Source organism: Scyliorhinus canicula, chromosome 10 (assembly GCF_902713615.1).
Source record: "Scyliorhinus canicula chromosome 10, sScyCan1.1, whole genome shotgun sequence".
In the NCBI taxonomy this organism is placed as follows: domain Eukaryota; kingdom Metazoa; phylum Chordata; class Chondrichthyes; order Carcharhiniformes; family Scyliorhinidae; genus Scyliorhinus; species Scyliorhinus canicula.
In genome coordinates this window covers 106,214,339-106,230,889 of record NC_052155.1, presented here as the reverse complement: position 1 = coordinate 106,230,889, position 16,551 = coordinate 106,214,339, and the positions used below count along the sequence as shown (strand labels likewise).

Genomic DNA, 16,551 nt, shown 5'->3' with positions numbered 1-16,551 from the left:
AACCAGCTGGACAGTGAGGGTGTGGAATCAATTTTGGATCTGATGTCATAAAATCATACAAAAGTTACGCACAGAAGGAGGCCATTTGGCCCATCTTGTCCATGCCAAGGTATGGTAGAGTTGACATGCAGAAACCGCAGTGGCATGTGTGCAGTCAATGGCATCCTGTATCATGAGGAAATCTGCAATCCTATTAATGCTACATTCTCACTCCTTCTGCTGCTCACTGACCAAAAAGAATGAGATGTAGCCAACTCTGACTACAGAGCCTGAGTGACGCCCCGTATGCAACATTGGATGATCAACTGCTAGATGTTGCAAACATTGCATGTTCCAGCCTAGAAGGACCAGAGATACATCTCCATGGTCACCTTCACAACCACTGATAATGTGGTTCTTACCATGCTCTGAGGTAGCAGTAGGTGGCAGATTTCAATGAGAGTGCCCTTATGGTAGCTAATACACCTCACATACAGGGCGCAATTCTACGCACTCACGACGGTGCGGAGAATAGCGTGGCTCGTAAAATTTTACAGCCACGCTCGTCCGACGCCCTCCCGCTATTCTCCCCCCCCCCCCCCCACGCCCGACTCCCGATACGAATCGCTGCCGCCATTTTTTTACGGCCAGCAGCGATTCTCAGCTGTCCGATGGGCCGAGTTCCCAACCCTTTACGGCTGTTTTTCCGAACAGCAAACACACCTGGTCTGGCCGTTCGTAAAAACGGCCGTAAAGTCCCGATTTTTAAAACCATGGCACCGATTGGCACGGCAGTACCACGGCCGTGCCAAGGGTGCCATGGGCCCGCGATCGGTGGGCACCAATTGCGGGCAGAGGGTCCGATGCCCGCGCACTCTTTGTCCCTCCGCCGCCCCGCTGAGGGGCATCCCGGCCTGCGCATGCGCGGGTTTCGCGCAAATGCGCGATGACGTCATCCGCGCATGCGCGGGTTGGAGTCGTCCAATCCGCGCATGCGCGGCTGACGTCATATGACGCGTCAGCCGGCGCAAACTCTGGCAAGCGGCCTTAACGAAATTCGTTAAGCCCGCGATGCCGGAGTTTATGGCGGCGGCATGCTTGCCCCGACCAGGGACCAGAATCGGTTCCCGGTCGGGGAGGGGGGGGCTGGCGTCAAACCCGTCTGGATTTGATGCCAGCCTTACGATTTCTCCCCCTCTGGGAGAATCGCGCCCATAGTATTCAGGGAGGAGAATTGCTCTATCAACACCCTGGGCAGGTGTCGATTGTGGCTAAAGCACTGCTCCCAATTCTCCCTCTCCCAACATTTCGTCCTGTGAGTGCCCTCTGTTCATTCTGCAACTCCTGTTGTATTCTAAATGGAATGCCTACTAATGGTTTATGCAGAAATTCTGATGTTAACAAGAACTCCTTCAGGAGCAGCCACACCGATCTCTGCGCAACTTTAAACAACCATAGAAAGCAACATTGTAGAATCAAGGCAACTGGTAGAAAAAAAAAGTCAACCAGCAACTAGCCTCTCAGTAGTTTATAATTTATTTGAAAACGCTTATGAGGGAACTCACATGATGTAAGCACGAGAACTATTGCATTTTTGTGAGCTCCAGTCCTGCCCGTCTTTGAATCCGTCATTTCAACCTGATGCACATTTCGGGGGCGATTCTCCGCTCCGCGGACCAAGTGCCCGCGCCGTCGTGAATGCCGTCACGTTTCACAACGGCACGAACAGGGTCCAGGCATGCAGTGGAATGTAGGCCCGGGGGGGGGGGGGGGGGGGGCGGGGGGCAGTGAGGCCCCGATCGTGGGCCAGACCCCTTCGGAGCCCCCCCCCCATGAAGGAGCCCACCTCCCCCTCCCACAGGCCACCTCCCGAGCGATCCCACAGAGTTCCAGCCGGCAACTACCGGGGTGGACGGTGCCGGCGGGACCCTGTCCTGTCAGAGCAGCCGCTCGGCCCATCCGGGCCGGAGAATCGCTGCAAGCGCCGATTCTCTAAGTTGCCTGGCGCGATTTGCACAGCGCTGGTTTCGGGGGGGGGGGGGGGGGGGGGAGAATCGCACGCGGTGCCCCGCTGATTCTCCCAACCTGCGTGCCGGGGGGAGGGAGAATACCGCCCGTGATACTTGTTTTGTCTCTGGGAGTGGCTGTTTGGTCTTTTTGTGAGAAAGAGCTGAGATAAAAAGCTAAAACCCTCATTTTTCTTGGAGTACGGCCCAGCTGGGAATGGCATTGCTGTTGTTGAGTGAACTCTCGCCTTGGCAGTGCTGTGTGCATCAGATGATGGCCACCATCAAAGATGTTGCATTGACTAAGAATTTTGGCTCTGCGGGGTAGGTCGTGCGATCCCCCCCCCCCCCCCCTCCCCCCCCCGAAACCAGCGCTGTGCAAATCGCGCCAGGCAACTTGAGGGATTGTGGAATACCTTTAGAACGGCTGCAGGGGCACATTAGAGGGTTTTGCAGTCAAAAGAGCACTGTCCCTGCTTAGGGGCCACCTTTGTGTTGTCAAAACCCTGCTGCATGGTCTGCCAGTTATCCTGATGGGTTTGGAAGATGGGGACCGGGCGGGATGTCCCCTTGAGTCCAGTCCTTGACAAAAAGGTGAGAGACGAGTTCCTGATTGAGATCAAGATTTGACTGCCATGCTTTGGTAATCTTGATTTGGAAGCTGGGTACATCAGATTCAATGGAGAGCAACAAACGTATCCTGTCTTCAAGGCCAGGGGCCGGTAGGGCTGGTCACTGGTCCTATATCATCCTATTCTTGATGCTCATCATGAGGGGTTGGCGATGGCCAAGCAGGTCGAGTCATTCCCCCTGGCTGGGGAATAGGCTGTGAACTGCCTGGGTGTCGGAGAGAAGGCATGGTGGAAGCAATGGTCTCTCATCCTTCAATCGATGGACTTCTGGAGAGTGGCCATTTATCCTGCCTTATCCTTTGCCTTCTTATGCTACATGGAAGATGTCTTTATCCTGCAGTCTACCCTGCAGTTTGTCGCTCATGATGTTGACTTTTTTTATTTTTGTCTTTCTTCCTGTAGGGGTGTGTGAAATTTGAGTATGATGGCTTGTGCCGTTGATTATCCTCATCCTGTTATCTTCTGTTAGTAAGATCATTTTGAGTCAATTATGAGAATGGTGATTTGTGCACAGTTTTACTCTTTGATATTGTGTTTTATAATACTTGTGGTTGGGGGAGGGGAGTGACTTTGGTCACCCCCTGTCTCGTGTATAGAGACGACGATGGAGCTGGGGCAGAGTGAAGGGTGGGTGGATATGGTTGGTTGGATGAGTTCGGCCCTCGCTGAGATTGAGAATGGCCCCCCCCTCCCCAGTAGGAGCTAATCTGTTTCAGGTTTTTCTTTTGGGTTTGTATATTCTTCGAATTAAGAATCTGTGTCTTTGTCCTTCTTTGGCCTGGGCAGAGTTTGTATCCTGGGGCGGACTGGATTCATTCTGTCTTTCTCTTGAGGTTGAGTTTTTCCTTCCCTCTGTTTGGATTTCTCTTGTGTTCCTCCCCTGGGCGATTGCAGTGGTTGGGTTGTTGAGAAGGGAGGTTGTTCTGGATATCCTTTCTGCAGTGGTGGTCACTTTGAGCTAGGCTGGGTTTTCCTTCTTTTGGGGTTTTTGTATCTTCTTTTCTTCTCTTCATTTGGATGAACATTGTTGGTTATTTAAATCACGAGCTGGCCTGGTGGTTTGGGGGGGGGGGGGGGAGTTTGTGTTTGTGCCAGGGAGGAGGGAGGAGGCCCTCCATCCAGGGTGCCTAATTATTGGGTGTCTTGACAATTCCTCTTCTTCTCGGGCTGGATCTCTCCCATCTTGGCCGGGGCTGGGATTGTGGTGTGTTGCCCTGGATGGGGGTAGAAAGGTACAGGCTCAACTGGGATGCAGTATTTTGGGGTGTGCTGGAGGCCTTGGGGATATAGCTCCTTGTGTGTTGGTTGGTGCAGGACTAGGCCAGGCTCTGTACTGTGGCTGTTATCCCAGGGGTTCAGGATGTTCCTCCCTGAGGGTTTGGAGAGGGGCTAAGTTTTGTTTCTTTGTCTGTCTGACACACAGACCTGAGGATGAGTCAAGTTTACTGCCTTGGTGGATATCCTGCTCCCCTCATCACTGATGGGTGTTGTCATCTGGTGGGATAGTTTTTGTAGGTCTCTTTTTTTTGTTCTTCTTTCCCTTCTTTTCTACCTTGGGAGGCCCTGCAGGCTTCACCATTGTCTGAACATGTTGTTGTTGACAGTCCTCTCTTTTCTTTCTAATTGTGGTTCAGCCTTGGGCCTGGGTTTGGGGTTTTGTTGCGTTAGGTAGTATGTGTGTAACTCCCTGTAGATCTGGGCTTTCCGTGCATTTTCTTTTGTCTTTGCAAGGGTGAGACTGACAAATCTGTTCCTAGCTCCTACATGGGTGCACCTCATACTTTTCTGCATTAAACATTTGTTGCCATGTGTCCATCCATTCCATTAGGCTGTCTACATCCTATCGAACATACTACTATCTTCTCGCTGTTCACTGCAGTTCCAAATTTCATGTTATTCACACATTTTGAAATTGCACCCTGTAATCCGAAATACTGGTCCTTATTATATATCGAAAATAGCAGTGGCCCCAGTCCTGATCCTGGGGATCTCAACTGTATACTGCCCTAAGTCTGAAAAACATTACTCTCTGCTTTCGATCCCTTAACAAAGCTTATATCCATTTTAATTCTGCCTCATAGGCTGCAATATAATTTTACTAACAAGTCTAGAATGTGATACTTTATCAAGCACCTTTTGAAATTCCAAATACACAGCATCAACTGCAGTTCTCTCATGCTCTCTGTTACTTTATCAAAAAAACTCAATCAAGTTGGTCAAACACAAATTTCTCTTAACAAATCCGGACTGACTCTCCTTTTATTAGTTCATACGTGTCCAAATGACTTAATTTTCTCCTGAATCTTTGTTTCTATAAGCTTCCCCACTACCGCTGTTAAACTGAATGGCCAAAGGGGTAATGCTTGAACAATTATAGAATGGGAATTGCTTTTTCATGGTCAGCTTATGGCATCATTCATCTTTATATACAGTACTTTAAATGGAGGACCCTTCCACCTCTTTAAACAAGCAATCAATACAGAGTGAAATCACACTGTGTTCGTTGGCAGCAGGATTCTCTGGTCCCTCCGGCAGCGCCCCCCCACCCCCCCCCCCCCCCCCCCCCCAACCTCCGCTGCAGGTTTCCCGTGGCGTGGAGTGGCTTCAACAGAAATTCCCATTGACAGCGGCGGGAGCAGAAGATCCCACTGCCAGCAAACGGCTGCTTCCTCCTGCTGCCGAGAAACATGTGGCTGGGAGGCCGGAGAATCTCGGATATGTTCCTATTAAATTACTTTGTCCAATAGTTTTACAAAAGTCTTAAATCATGTCAAAGATCAAACAGAAAAATTTGATATAAACAAATCAAAGGGCAGGTCCTCCATTGAATTTCACCCATTGCATTTTGTGATTTCATCAGCAATGCTTTGCTGCTCACCCTGTGACTCTGGGGTTTTCCCAATAAGTAGCTGGGCCACACAGATCAGGGGATTTTATGTTGTGCTACTTTAGCTCCTCTCAGGCAGAGGAGGTAACAGTGTGCATGTGGCAAATTGACCTCTGGGTTAGGGAAAAAATATACAATTTGAGATAAAGTTAGTGTACATTAGGAAGTGCTTTGGGTAATCAAAGATATCCAGAAGGTTAAGGGCCAGTGATGTTTGACAACTTTAATAGGACTATTAAGAAGTCAAAGATTGTGCAGATAAAGGGGATGGAGCAGATGAAGTGTTAATGGATCTCCAGAAAATTGCTCAATGAAGTATCTCATAAAAGGGAGTTTAGAAACATTTAGGTGTGACGTACAAGAGGAAATGTCGCAGCATGAATAGAATGTTGTCAGATGGACAAGGATAAGATAAATAGGTGTTGCTCACTCAGACTAGGGAACAGTTGAAGGGGTCCAGGGGTCAGTGTTGGGTTCAGTTTTGTTCTTGGTCTTCATAGATTATTTGGATTTGAGCACAATCTTAAAATCTACTGAATGTATCAGATAGAAATTTGAATTTGGCAAACATTGAGGACTGTAAAATACCTCAGGAAATTCTAAACATACCGATGGAATGAACAGACAGGCAGCAAATGCCATTTAATAGGAGAAAAATATGCAGGAATGAGGGTATAAATTTAGCGGAAATTTACACAAGGACACAGAAAATGCATTTCATAGATTGAGTTGGATGATGCCAAAGAGAGGAAAATATAGTTAGAAACAGAGGCATGTGACAGAGACATGTGAAACTGACTATTTCATTGGTGCAGCAATAGCTGAGAACATATTAAATGACGGGCTTTAAAATTATGATGAATGTTGATAGTGAGGTTCTAAAGTACCTATAACTGTCATGGAAAAATAAAACAATCATCTTCAGGAGTGGGAAGGTGGAGGAAAGAAAACAATTAGAGGAAATAAGAGGTAAAATTAAACAAGGAGAAATGCAACATTTATACATGTTGGCAATCTGTGTTGATGCCTAGAGGAGAAGAATAATAACAGATATATCCAACTCCATGACTGCTTCTCAGACAATACAATGGAGGGTTTTAAGGTAGCATTGATGCAAACATGCTATAATCAGGCAATTTTCACAGTCTTGCTATAATTAAGATTGCCTCTATCAAAGTCTAATTTCAGACAAGGATTGTTATAGAATTATTGGATAATCAATTATTATGGCATTCTCCATTAATACGCAAAGAGATCAACATTTTAACTGTTTGATTATTTTGCTGTGCATTCATTCAGTCAACATCAAAGTGAAAATGTCAACATCAACACACGTTTAAGTTCTTCTGGTGTTTGAGAATTTATAAAGAACAAATCATGATTGCCAACTTTGATAGAAACAAGACAAAATGTAACTTCTAGTAATTATCCTGAAAATCTTGTTAGAATTATGCAGATAATGTTATAATTGAAGCACAACAGCTTTTTAAGCAAACAACCAATCTCTGAAACATTTAACTGCTATTATATAAGTGCATCCAAAAATACCAAAGTCCTAAAGACTTGATGGATCAAGAAAAGCGTTTTCTTTATTGATAGTGTTCTCGAATGAAGGCAGGCGAAAAATGAATATCTCATCTTTTGTACTACTCCATTCCCCCAGATAAAGCATTTCCAGTAAATTATCCACAGGATGGAAGATAGCATGCTGGTGCAGAATTTTGGAATCCTAACCTAATACCAATAGAGCTGAGTTTGCATCAATGACTTTCAGTGCTTGATCTATCGCTCTATCAGGATGAAGAGTCGAGTTAAGGACAGGCAGTTCCCAAGAGGATCTGATAGTATGCTTACATGAGAACAGGATTGTGGTTTCAAAAGTGTTCCACTTTTTCATGACACTACAATTCTAGTGTAAATGCAGTTTAATTCGAGTGTTGAACTCCAGTTCAGAGAAAAGCACAATGAAGTTCGCTGGCTAAATGAATCTCACTTCATTTTGCTTTGAAGTCAATTTGGACCTTAACACATGATGTACATTGCACTGGTTTAGTATTTGCATCACAAAGTTACATTGAGTCCAAAGCACATAAACAAGTCATACAACTGGTCTATATAATGCACACAGCCTCCTGCCACTCCTCTTCTTCTATTCTGTTTTCCCTCATGTACTGATCCAACGTTCCCTTAAATGTTCTGTGCTAGTCACCTCACTTCTCCTTGTGGCAGAAGTTCCATATTCATAACACTATGGATAAAACAAATCTCTTGAATTCCCCCTGGTATATGACTTTTAGTTTTGGACTCACCCCAAGTGGAGACATTTTCATAATGTCCTTTTCATAATAAGTCCTTTCATAATTTAAAAGACCTCTATCAGATCATCCCTCAGTGTTTTATGTTCCAAAGAGAAGACATCCAGCTCGTTGTTAGGTTATGGGTATAGGGTGGATACGTGGGTTTGAGTAGGGTGATCATTGCTCGGCACAATATCGAGGGCCGAAGGGCTTGTTCTGTGCTGTACTGTTCTATGTTCTATGTTCTATGTTCAGTCTTTCACAATAAGCATATCGTACTTTTGCACCTTTTCCAATCCTTCTATATTATTTTTATAATATGTAAACCAGAGCTGTGCAGAGTAAAGTGTGCCATAACCAATGTTCCATACAAGTTTAACATAACTTCTGTTGTTCAATTCTATTTTTCATCCAGCAAAATATATCAACTCACCTCACACATCGATAATCAAAATTCATTTGTCAATCATATTACCAATCTACACATTTATTAGTCTCTGGTACTGCGGTACATTAATCCTCAGTATTAACTCCTCAGTACTAACTATTTCCCTAATTGGTATTGACTGGAAAGTTCCAAATTGTACTTCTGATTCCTGAGTCCAAACTGATAATGAAAATGGGAAAACATCAATGTTCCCAGCACAGAACTAACCCTGATGACACTTTGCTCATTCTGTTAGTTTGCGCTGCTACCCTTATCCCATACACTTTGATTTCTGTTTTTCAGCCAGCTTACTATGGATTCTACTTGCTCGGACCATAATTCTACAGGCTCTGTCATTAGTCATGAGTTTACTCTGCAGTATCTTGTCAAAAGCCTTTTTTGAAATCTAAATGCGTGACTTTTACTACCTAACCCATATCTACGCCTTCTATTACTTCTATAAAAAATTCCATAAGATTGGTCAAGCATGTTTGCTTTTTGAAATTTTTGCTGATTCATATATTTCCAGTTTCACGGGGCAGAATTTCACAGATAGGGAGAAAATAGATGAATAGAAAAAAAGTTACCAATGGAAAGCTTTTCAAGCATGAAGAGAAAGAATAAAAACTACTAGTTACCTCCACACTACACTGTGCTATGGGGGTCAGTTAGCTCAGTTGGCTGGGCAGCTGGTTCATGATGCGGAGTGACACCAACAGGTTGCAGCCTAGGTTATTCATGAATTCCTTTTCAACCTTATCCTTTGCCTGAGGTGTGGTGACCGTCAGGTTAAATCACCACCAGTCAGCTCTTTCTCAGAGGGGAGAACAGTCCAATTGTCTTCTGTGACTGGACCAATGTTGCTTTTTTTTTATACTGTGCTATCGGTGTGTTTTCCCGGTGACCAGTTTTTGTACGATTTATAGGCATGATTTTTTTGGATATGCTCTATATTTATCAAAATTAATGGACACATCAGTGACTCATACCCATGCAAAATATTTTCCGAATTGATGTGAACCTCATGAGCAACACTGATTATAAAATACTGCATTTTTGTAAAAGAAAACACTTCTTCATCCAAAGAAGATCTTTAGAACTTTATTCCACCACTCACTCATTCAATTTTGGGATTGCCTTATATGCCACATTAAAGTAGTTTCTCACCCTCACAAGTGCAAATTGAAATAAAAGTGATCATCAGGGTTTAAGCTCAGCAACAGAATCTGAGTAACTTAGTTAATTTATGAGGAAATTAAACCTGCAAAACGTCAGCAGTTAGATCAACAACATGCAAGTCTCTGTGTAACTCTTTGGCAAATATGGAAAGAAAAGTATTTAGCAATAATTTAAAAGGCAGCAGTTGTTAGCCAATGAAAACTTAAACCCTGCATATTTTCAATGGAATAAATATTCTGTACTCGGCTGCTTAATGACCAGCAGCCTTAGTCGTGAAGAAATAGGTTTCCAATCCAGAGAGTTAGAAATTCATTCAGATCTCCTCTAATTGTTTTGAGGTTGTGGGGAAAAAAATATCTGATACCACCAATCATTGATATAGAGTTGATGTAAAAATGATGCAGTAATATTTGAATATAATGGGCACAATTCTTTAAACCAACTGAGAGTACGAGAAACTACTTTGTGTCTTTAAGATACCATATTTGAAAAATATTCCTCCTACCCAGTAAAGAAAAAATCATGTATTGAAACAGATTCCAAAGATGGCGAAGTACGATCATCAAACCCAAAACTGAAATGAAGAGCGCTAGACCCTGTGAGAAAATAAGATACACAGGGTCTGCACTTTTGTTCATATTGAAATACTTCAGTTAATGCACAACTGTGCAGAGTGGTGAGAAGGCAATTGTATGAAATAATGTAAAAACTGTTATCCTTAGTGAAGCATTTTGCATAAGTAAGTGAAGATAGCACAAAGTAGTAGACTGCAATTGTTCATTCAAGGGCAGGATATTTTTTCTATTTAGGTCACTATCCTCAAGAGTGTCAACAAGGGAAGAGTAACTTTGAGTTTCCCCATCCTCCCCTACTGTTCATTGTGCCTAAAGGCAGTGATTCATGAAGATTAATGGACACCTGCAGCCCTCAACCTCCTTGCCCACGTGTTCTTTTACCCTTTGTGAGCAAAGACTGCAAATCCAGACTTTCTGATCAACACCATTTAAACAGCAGTGTCAACCCATTTACTTCTGACTGACAATTAGAAAAACTAGACTTAAGGTAGAGTTTGATAGATTTCTGATTACCAATATCGGAAAGGCTTATGGGTATAGTGTGGGTCAAAAGCATTGCAGCGTCCAATCAGCCATTATCGTATTGAATGATGAAGCAAGCTCGATGGGCTGAATGGCTCACTCCTGTTCCTATAATTTGTCAGTAGCCTATTTGTCACAGCCTATTTAACCATGCGGGTCATCACAACCCAAACTGATCTTACACTCACAGAAGAAATATCCATGTGGACTTTTCAACTGGAACCAGTAGATAGTTATAAGAATATTAGATATTGGAACAGGAAAGACCACATGGCCCATCAATCCTGCTCTACAATTCAATACGATCATAGCCGAACGTGGGCTTCCTAATTCCAAAATCACTTAATTCCCTGAGATCAAAAATCTGTCTTAGTCAGCCTTAACTGGATTCAATGATGGACACCCACAACCCTATGGGATAGAGAATTCCAAAGATTTACAACTCTTTTTTCCTCATCTCAATCCTAAATGATTGGCCCTTTATCGTGAGAATGTATTCTGAGTTTTAGACACCCAGACCAATAGAAACAACCTCTATGTCTACCCTATCAAGCCCCCTCAGAATTTTTTAGGTTGCAATGAGATTGACTCTGATTCTTCTAAACTCCAGAGAACATGAGCCAAATTTATGTAACTTCTCATCATAGAACAACTCCTTCCCAGGGACAAACTGAATGAACTTTCTCTGCTGTCTCCAATGCAAGCATATATTTTCTTGATTGTGAAGAACAAAACTGCAGACAGTATTCCAGATGTGGTCTCACCTTGTACAACTGTAGCAAGCCCTCTATTATTGTATTCCGATTCCCTTGCAATAAAGGTCAACATATCATTTGTCTTCATTATTGCTTGCTGCACCTGCAGACCAATGTTCTGCGTTCCTTGTATCAGTGCACCCAAGTGTCTTTGAACATCAACACCTACAAATTTCCCACCTTTTAAAAAATATTCTGCCTTTGTATTCGTACAACCAAAGTGAATAACTTCCCTACATTATATTCCATCTGCCATCTTATTGTCCACTTACCTAACCTGTCCATATCTCTTCACAGTCTCTCTGTATCCTCCCCACTGCTTACCTTTCCACCTAGCTTGGTATTATCAGGAAACCTGGATAGATTGCTCTCTCCCTCTTCATTTAAAGCATTAGTATAGATTGCAAAATGTATTATTAAAATTCAAGATTTGTCAAAAGCAGCCCAGTTGACTTTTACCCTCCCCAGTCCTGTCGTTCTAGGTTAAATCACCAAATTTGGCACAAGCCATGAAATAAATGTGTGGCCTTGTTAATTTGCTTGGCTCAGCTTCACACCATGTGTTGCAGTTAGACTCTGAGCCATATGGAAACATATCCAACTGCCGATAAATTTCTAATTAATAACAAGCTGAAAATGCCGCCTACTGTCACCATGCACAAAACTCATTTAGATGCATGATTAAGCATGCCAATGAGCATGATATTATGGGCAGGCTGGTCTACCGTAAGTGCGGAATTCTATTGTAAATATTTACATCTCCACTGACCTGCGATAAAGGTGCAGCTGAACCAGCTTCGTTACCATCCACTTCCAAAGCAGTGGAACTGTAGTCAGCTGCTGGGTTCTTTACATCTTTATCAACGGAAACTGCTTCTCCGACCTGACTGTTACCGTTGCCTGAAATGTTGCTCATTAGGTTCAAATTGAGGTTGATCTTGTCCAATCCATGAGCTTTGGGACAAGCTGAGGAAGACGGTGCTTCTGCAGCTGTTGCGGTTGCTGTTGATGGCGACTGAGCTTCCGTCTTCAGAGAATCATGAGGCTCACTCACCTCGGCCACAACCTTTATAAGGATATGGAGAACAAAATAGAAAATGAACAATGTTCTTTTATTTGTGTGTTGTCATGAATTGTAAATAAGCATTAATATTTAATTTATAATAATGGATTATTAACCATTATATTATTTTGAAGGGAACATTAGTGGTAAGTGTTTCTTATTTAGTCCCATTTTACCAAGAAGACATTTTGGAAAATATTTGAGTCTTATGTTTATAAATCAAATCATGAGTTGGCTTTTCTCAACTAAATCTATAAATTTTCAGTGAGCAAAAATGACATACATCGCAAGACATGAACATATTAAGGTTAAGTACCACTGTGTCATTGTTGGAATATAATTCATACATCTAATTGTTCAAATAAAAATAATTTGGGATACAATTAATTGATTGATTACCATTTATTTATCAAATTGCTCCTTCAGAAAATATATTTTTAAAAGAATTAGGAGCAAAAGGTCTATCGTGTTCTGTTAATATTTATCTTTTAGTTCTATTATTAGCTCTTGTTAATGGGAATAACTTCAGCAGAACAAATGCAAATAAAATGATGATGTGAAATCAGTTACTGTGTCACCAGTTTTCTGTGATTCAATGGTCAGAGGTTATTACAGCTGTCCAGGTGGGTGAGGAAGTGAGTAGGTAAGGTGGGTGAAATAGATAAATGGGTGAGGTGGATAATAGGTGAGTGGTTGAAGTAGGTGAGGTGGGTAGATGAATGAAGTAGGTAGGGGGTGAGGTAGATAGGCATGTGAGGAGGTGAGGTGAGTAGTAGGGGATATGGGTAGGTGGGAGAGGTGGACAGTAGTTGAAGAAGTGGGTAGTAGGTGGGTGAGGGGTAGGGGTGAGGTGGCTAGGTCAGTGAAATGGGTATGTGGATGGTGGGTGAGGTGGGTCGTAGCTGATGTGGGGAGATGGGCAGTAGGTGAGGGTGGAAGGTGGTTGAGGTGGGTAGATGATTACGGTAGGTTAGTTGGATAATGCCACAGTCAGGGCGAGATGGTAAGCCGGGTCTGGTTGGGGTCTAGTTGGGTGGCTGGCGGACTGGTGGGTGGTTGAGGGGTGTAGTCGGGTCTTTTCAAGGGTGGGGACGGTTTGTCAGGTCTGGTTGTGGTGGGATAATATGGTTGAGGGAGTCGGATCATCAGGGGGCGGGGTTAGTCATGTCTGATAGGGGGTAGTCGGGTGGAGCTAGACAAATGATATCATTAAATGGCTGAAGACATTGGATACTGCAAAGGCTGTGGGCCCTAACAACATTCTGGCAATAGTACTGAAGACTTGTGCTCCAGACCTTGCTGCACCCCGAGTCAAGCTGTTCCAATACAGCTACAACACTGGCATCTACTGGCAATGTAGAAAGCTCCTCAGGTATGACCTGCGCACAAAATGCAGGACAAATCCAACTCAGCCAATTACTGCCCGATCAGTCTACCCTTGATCACCAGCAAAGTATTTGCTGGAAGGGGCCATCGACAGTGCTATCAAGCCAACTTACTCAGTGCCAGTGATGCTCAGTTTGGTTTCTGCCAAGGTCACTCAGCTCCTGACCTCATTCCAGCTTTGGTTCAAACAGCTGAACTCAAGAGGTGAGGTCAGAGTGACTGCCCTTGACATCAAGGTAGCAGTTGAGTGAGTATGGCATCATGGAACCATAACAAAACTGAAGTTAATGGGAAACAGGGGAAAACACTCCAATAGTTGGAGTCATACCTAGCACAGAGGAAGATGGTTGTGGTTGTTGGAGATCCATCATCTATAGAATCTTTAAAGTGCAAAAGGAGGCCATTTGGCCCATCGAGTCTGCACTGATCCTCTGAAAGAGCACACTAGCTAGGCCCCATCCTCGTAAATCCAGCAGTGATCGTGGCCAATCCACATAACCTGCATATCTTTAGACTGTGGGAGGAAACCGGAGCAGCCATAGGAAACCCACAAAGACACAGGGAGAATGTGCAAACTCCACACAGACAGTTGTCCAAGGCTGGAATTGGACCTGGGTCTCTGGCACTGTGAGGCGGCCATGCTAAACACTGCGCCACCGTTCTCCCCCCCTCCCCCCCCCCCCCCCCCCCCCACCCCCTCAGTTCCAGGACATCGTTGCAGGAGTTCCTCTGGGTAGTTTCCTAGATTCAACCATCTTCAGCTGCTTCATCAATGACTTTCCCTCTATCATAAGGTCAGAAATGGGGCTGTTCATTTATGATTGCATAATGTTCAGCACTATTTGTGGCTCCTCAGAAGTTGAAGCAGTCCGTGTCCATATGCAGTAAGACCTGGATAACATTCAGGCTTGGGCTGATTCATGGCAAGTTACATTCACGCTACGCAAATGCCAGGCAATGATCACCTCAAACAGAGAGAATACAACCATTTCCCCTTGATATTCAATGGCATTAACGTTGCTGAATCCCCACTATATCAACATGCTGGGGGTTACAACTGACCAGAAACTGAACTGTACTAGCCATATAAATACTGTAAAGACAAGCAGGTCCTGGGCTGCAAATTTTGCAGCTAGTAACTCACGCCCAAAAGCCTGTCCATAATCTAAAAGGCACTAGTCAGGAGTATAATGGAATATTCTCCACTTGCCTGGATGAGTGCAGCTCCAACAACATTCAAGAAGCTCAACACCATCCAGGACATAGCAGCCCACTTGACTGGACTCCACCCACCATCTTAAACATTCACTCCCTCCACCACCAACGTACTGTGGCGGCCATGTGTACCATCTACAAGATGCACTGCAGTAACTCACCAAGCCTCCTTTAACAGCACTGTCCAAATCCACAACCTCGAAGGACGAGGACAGCAGATGCATGGGAACATCAACTGTAAGTTCCCCTTGAAGCCTCACACCACACGGACTTAGAACTATATCGCCATTCCTTCACTGTCATTGGGTCAAAATTCTGGAGTTCCCTCCCTAACAGCACTGTGGGTGTACCTGTGGGTGGACTGCAGCGGTTCAAGAAGGCAGCTGACCACCACCTGATCAAGGGCAATTGGGGATGGGAAATAAATGTTGGTCTAGCCGGTGTGCCCAGATCCTGTGAAAGAACTAAAGAAACTTACCCACTCCATCAGGGAGTAGCAGCCTTCAACTATCCGAGCTCCTGCTGAAACACTTCTCCTTCAGTTCAATCCAAGCTGGAACTCTGATCCTCTTGTAATCCAGATCAAACTGACCATTTTATCATCCTCCAACATCCCGCTTCTACGGTTCTGCCCCATGCTGTCTGCCAGCTACAGTTCACGCTGACACTCTCCCTTCCCATTCCACCTCCTTCCTCAACCAGCCACAATCTGCTACCCCAGCTTCTTTCATTTCCTTCTCTGTTTCTTCCCTCCCCTCTGCTGTCAGCGCTGCTCCAACACAGATGTGGTCATGAATGCACCGAGACTGAGCACTGCTCCACTTCATGCCCTCCCTGAATGTTACAGCCAATGGCATTAAACAACCCTTTATCTTCAGATGTCAATCTCTGGATCTTAGTGCTCGGGTTTCCATTTGAGGCCTGCTCTGTATGGAGATGGGCCCACTCAATGTTTGCCGATTTTAAGTTGACAGAAGAAGCAGATTCTAATATTCTCCGTGGCTGAGAAGTAAACATGCATTTCTTCCATGAAATTAGATGTAGATACACTGCTTAATTTTCAGGGCAAGCGAGGATGTAAAATGAGGCAGGTACTCATTGGTGGTGCTAAAGCATCTGCAACATTAACCAATCTATTGTGCGCCGATACATAAAGCATTGTTATGTTTTCTATAGTAAGAAGTCTTACAACACCAGGTTAAAGTCCAACAGGTTTGTTTCAAACACGAGCTTTCGGAGCACGGCTCCTTCTTCAGGTGAAGAAGGAGCCGTGCTCCGAAAGCTCGTGTTTGAAACAAACCTGTTGGACTTTAACCTGGTGTTGTAAGACTTCTTACTGCGCTCACCCCAGTCCAACGCCGGCATCTCCACATCATGTTTTCTATAGACAGCCTGACACCGTGAGCCTGATTTATCCCAGTGTGTCTTTTAAATGAATTGAAATTTTGCCCAGTATGACTGGGCGCTGCAATTTCAGAGTGTCAGGATTGCCTGAAGTCCGAGGGGTGTACGGAAAGGTCACAGATCTGAAACGTGAACTCTGGGCTGAGCTTTTAATCAGGGAGCAGGAATGGGAAATGGTTCTGGCTACTGATCCCGCACAATATGCTTTAAACACCCATCACAAT

General features: G+C 44.2%; 1 protein-coding gene across 1 annotated transcript in view; it reads right to left on the bottom strand.

Moving 5' to 3' along the window:
* LOC119972579 (tripartite motif-containing protein 54-like) overlaps positions 1–16,551 on the bottom strand; it is a 155,101-nt gene that overhangs the window by 2,435 nt on the left and 136,115 nt on the right. Inside the window, exon 9 of the mRNA XM_038809498.1 lies at positions 12,029–12,325. Within this exon, the coding sequence (XP_038665426.1) occupies positions 12,029–12,325 (297 nt within the window). The remainder of the gene's footprint in view (positions 1–12,028; positions 12,326–16,551) is intronic.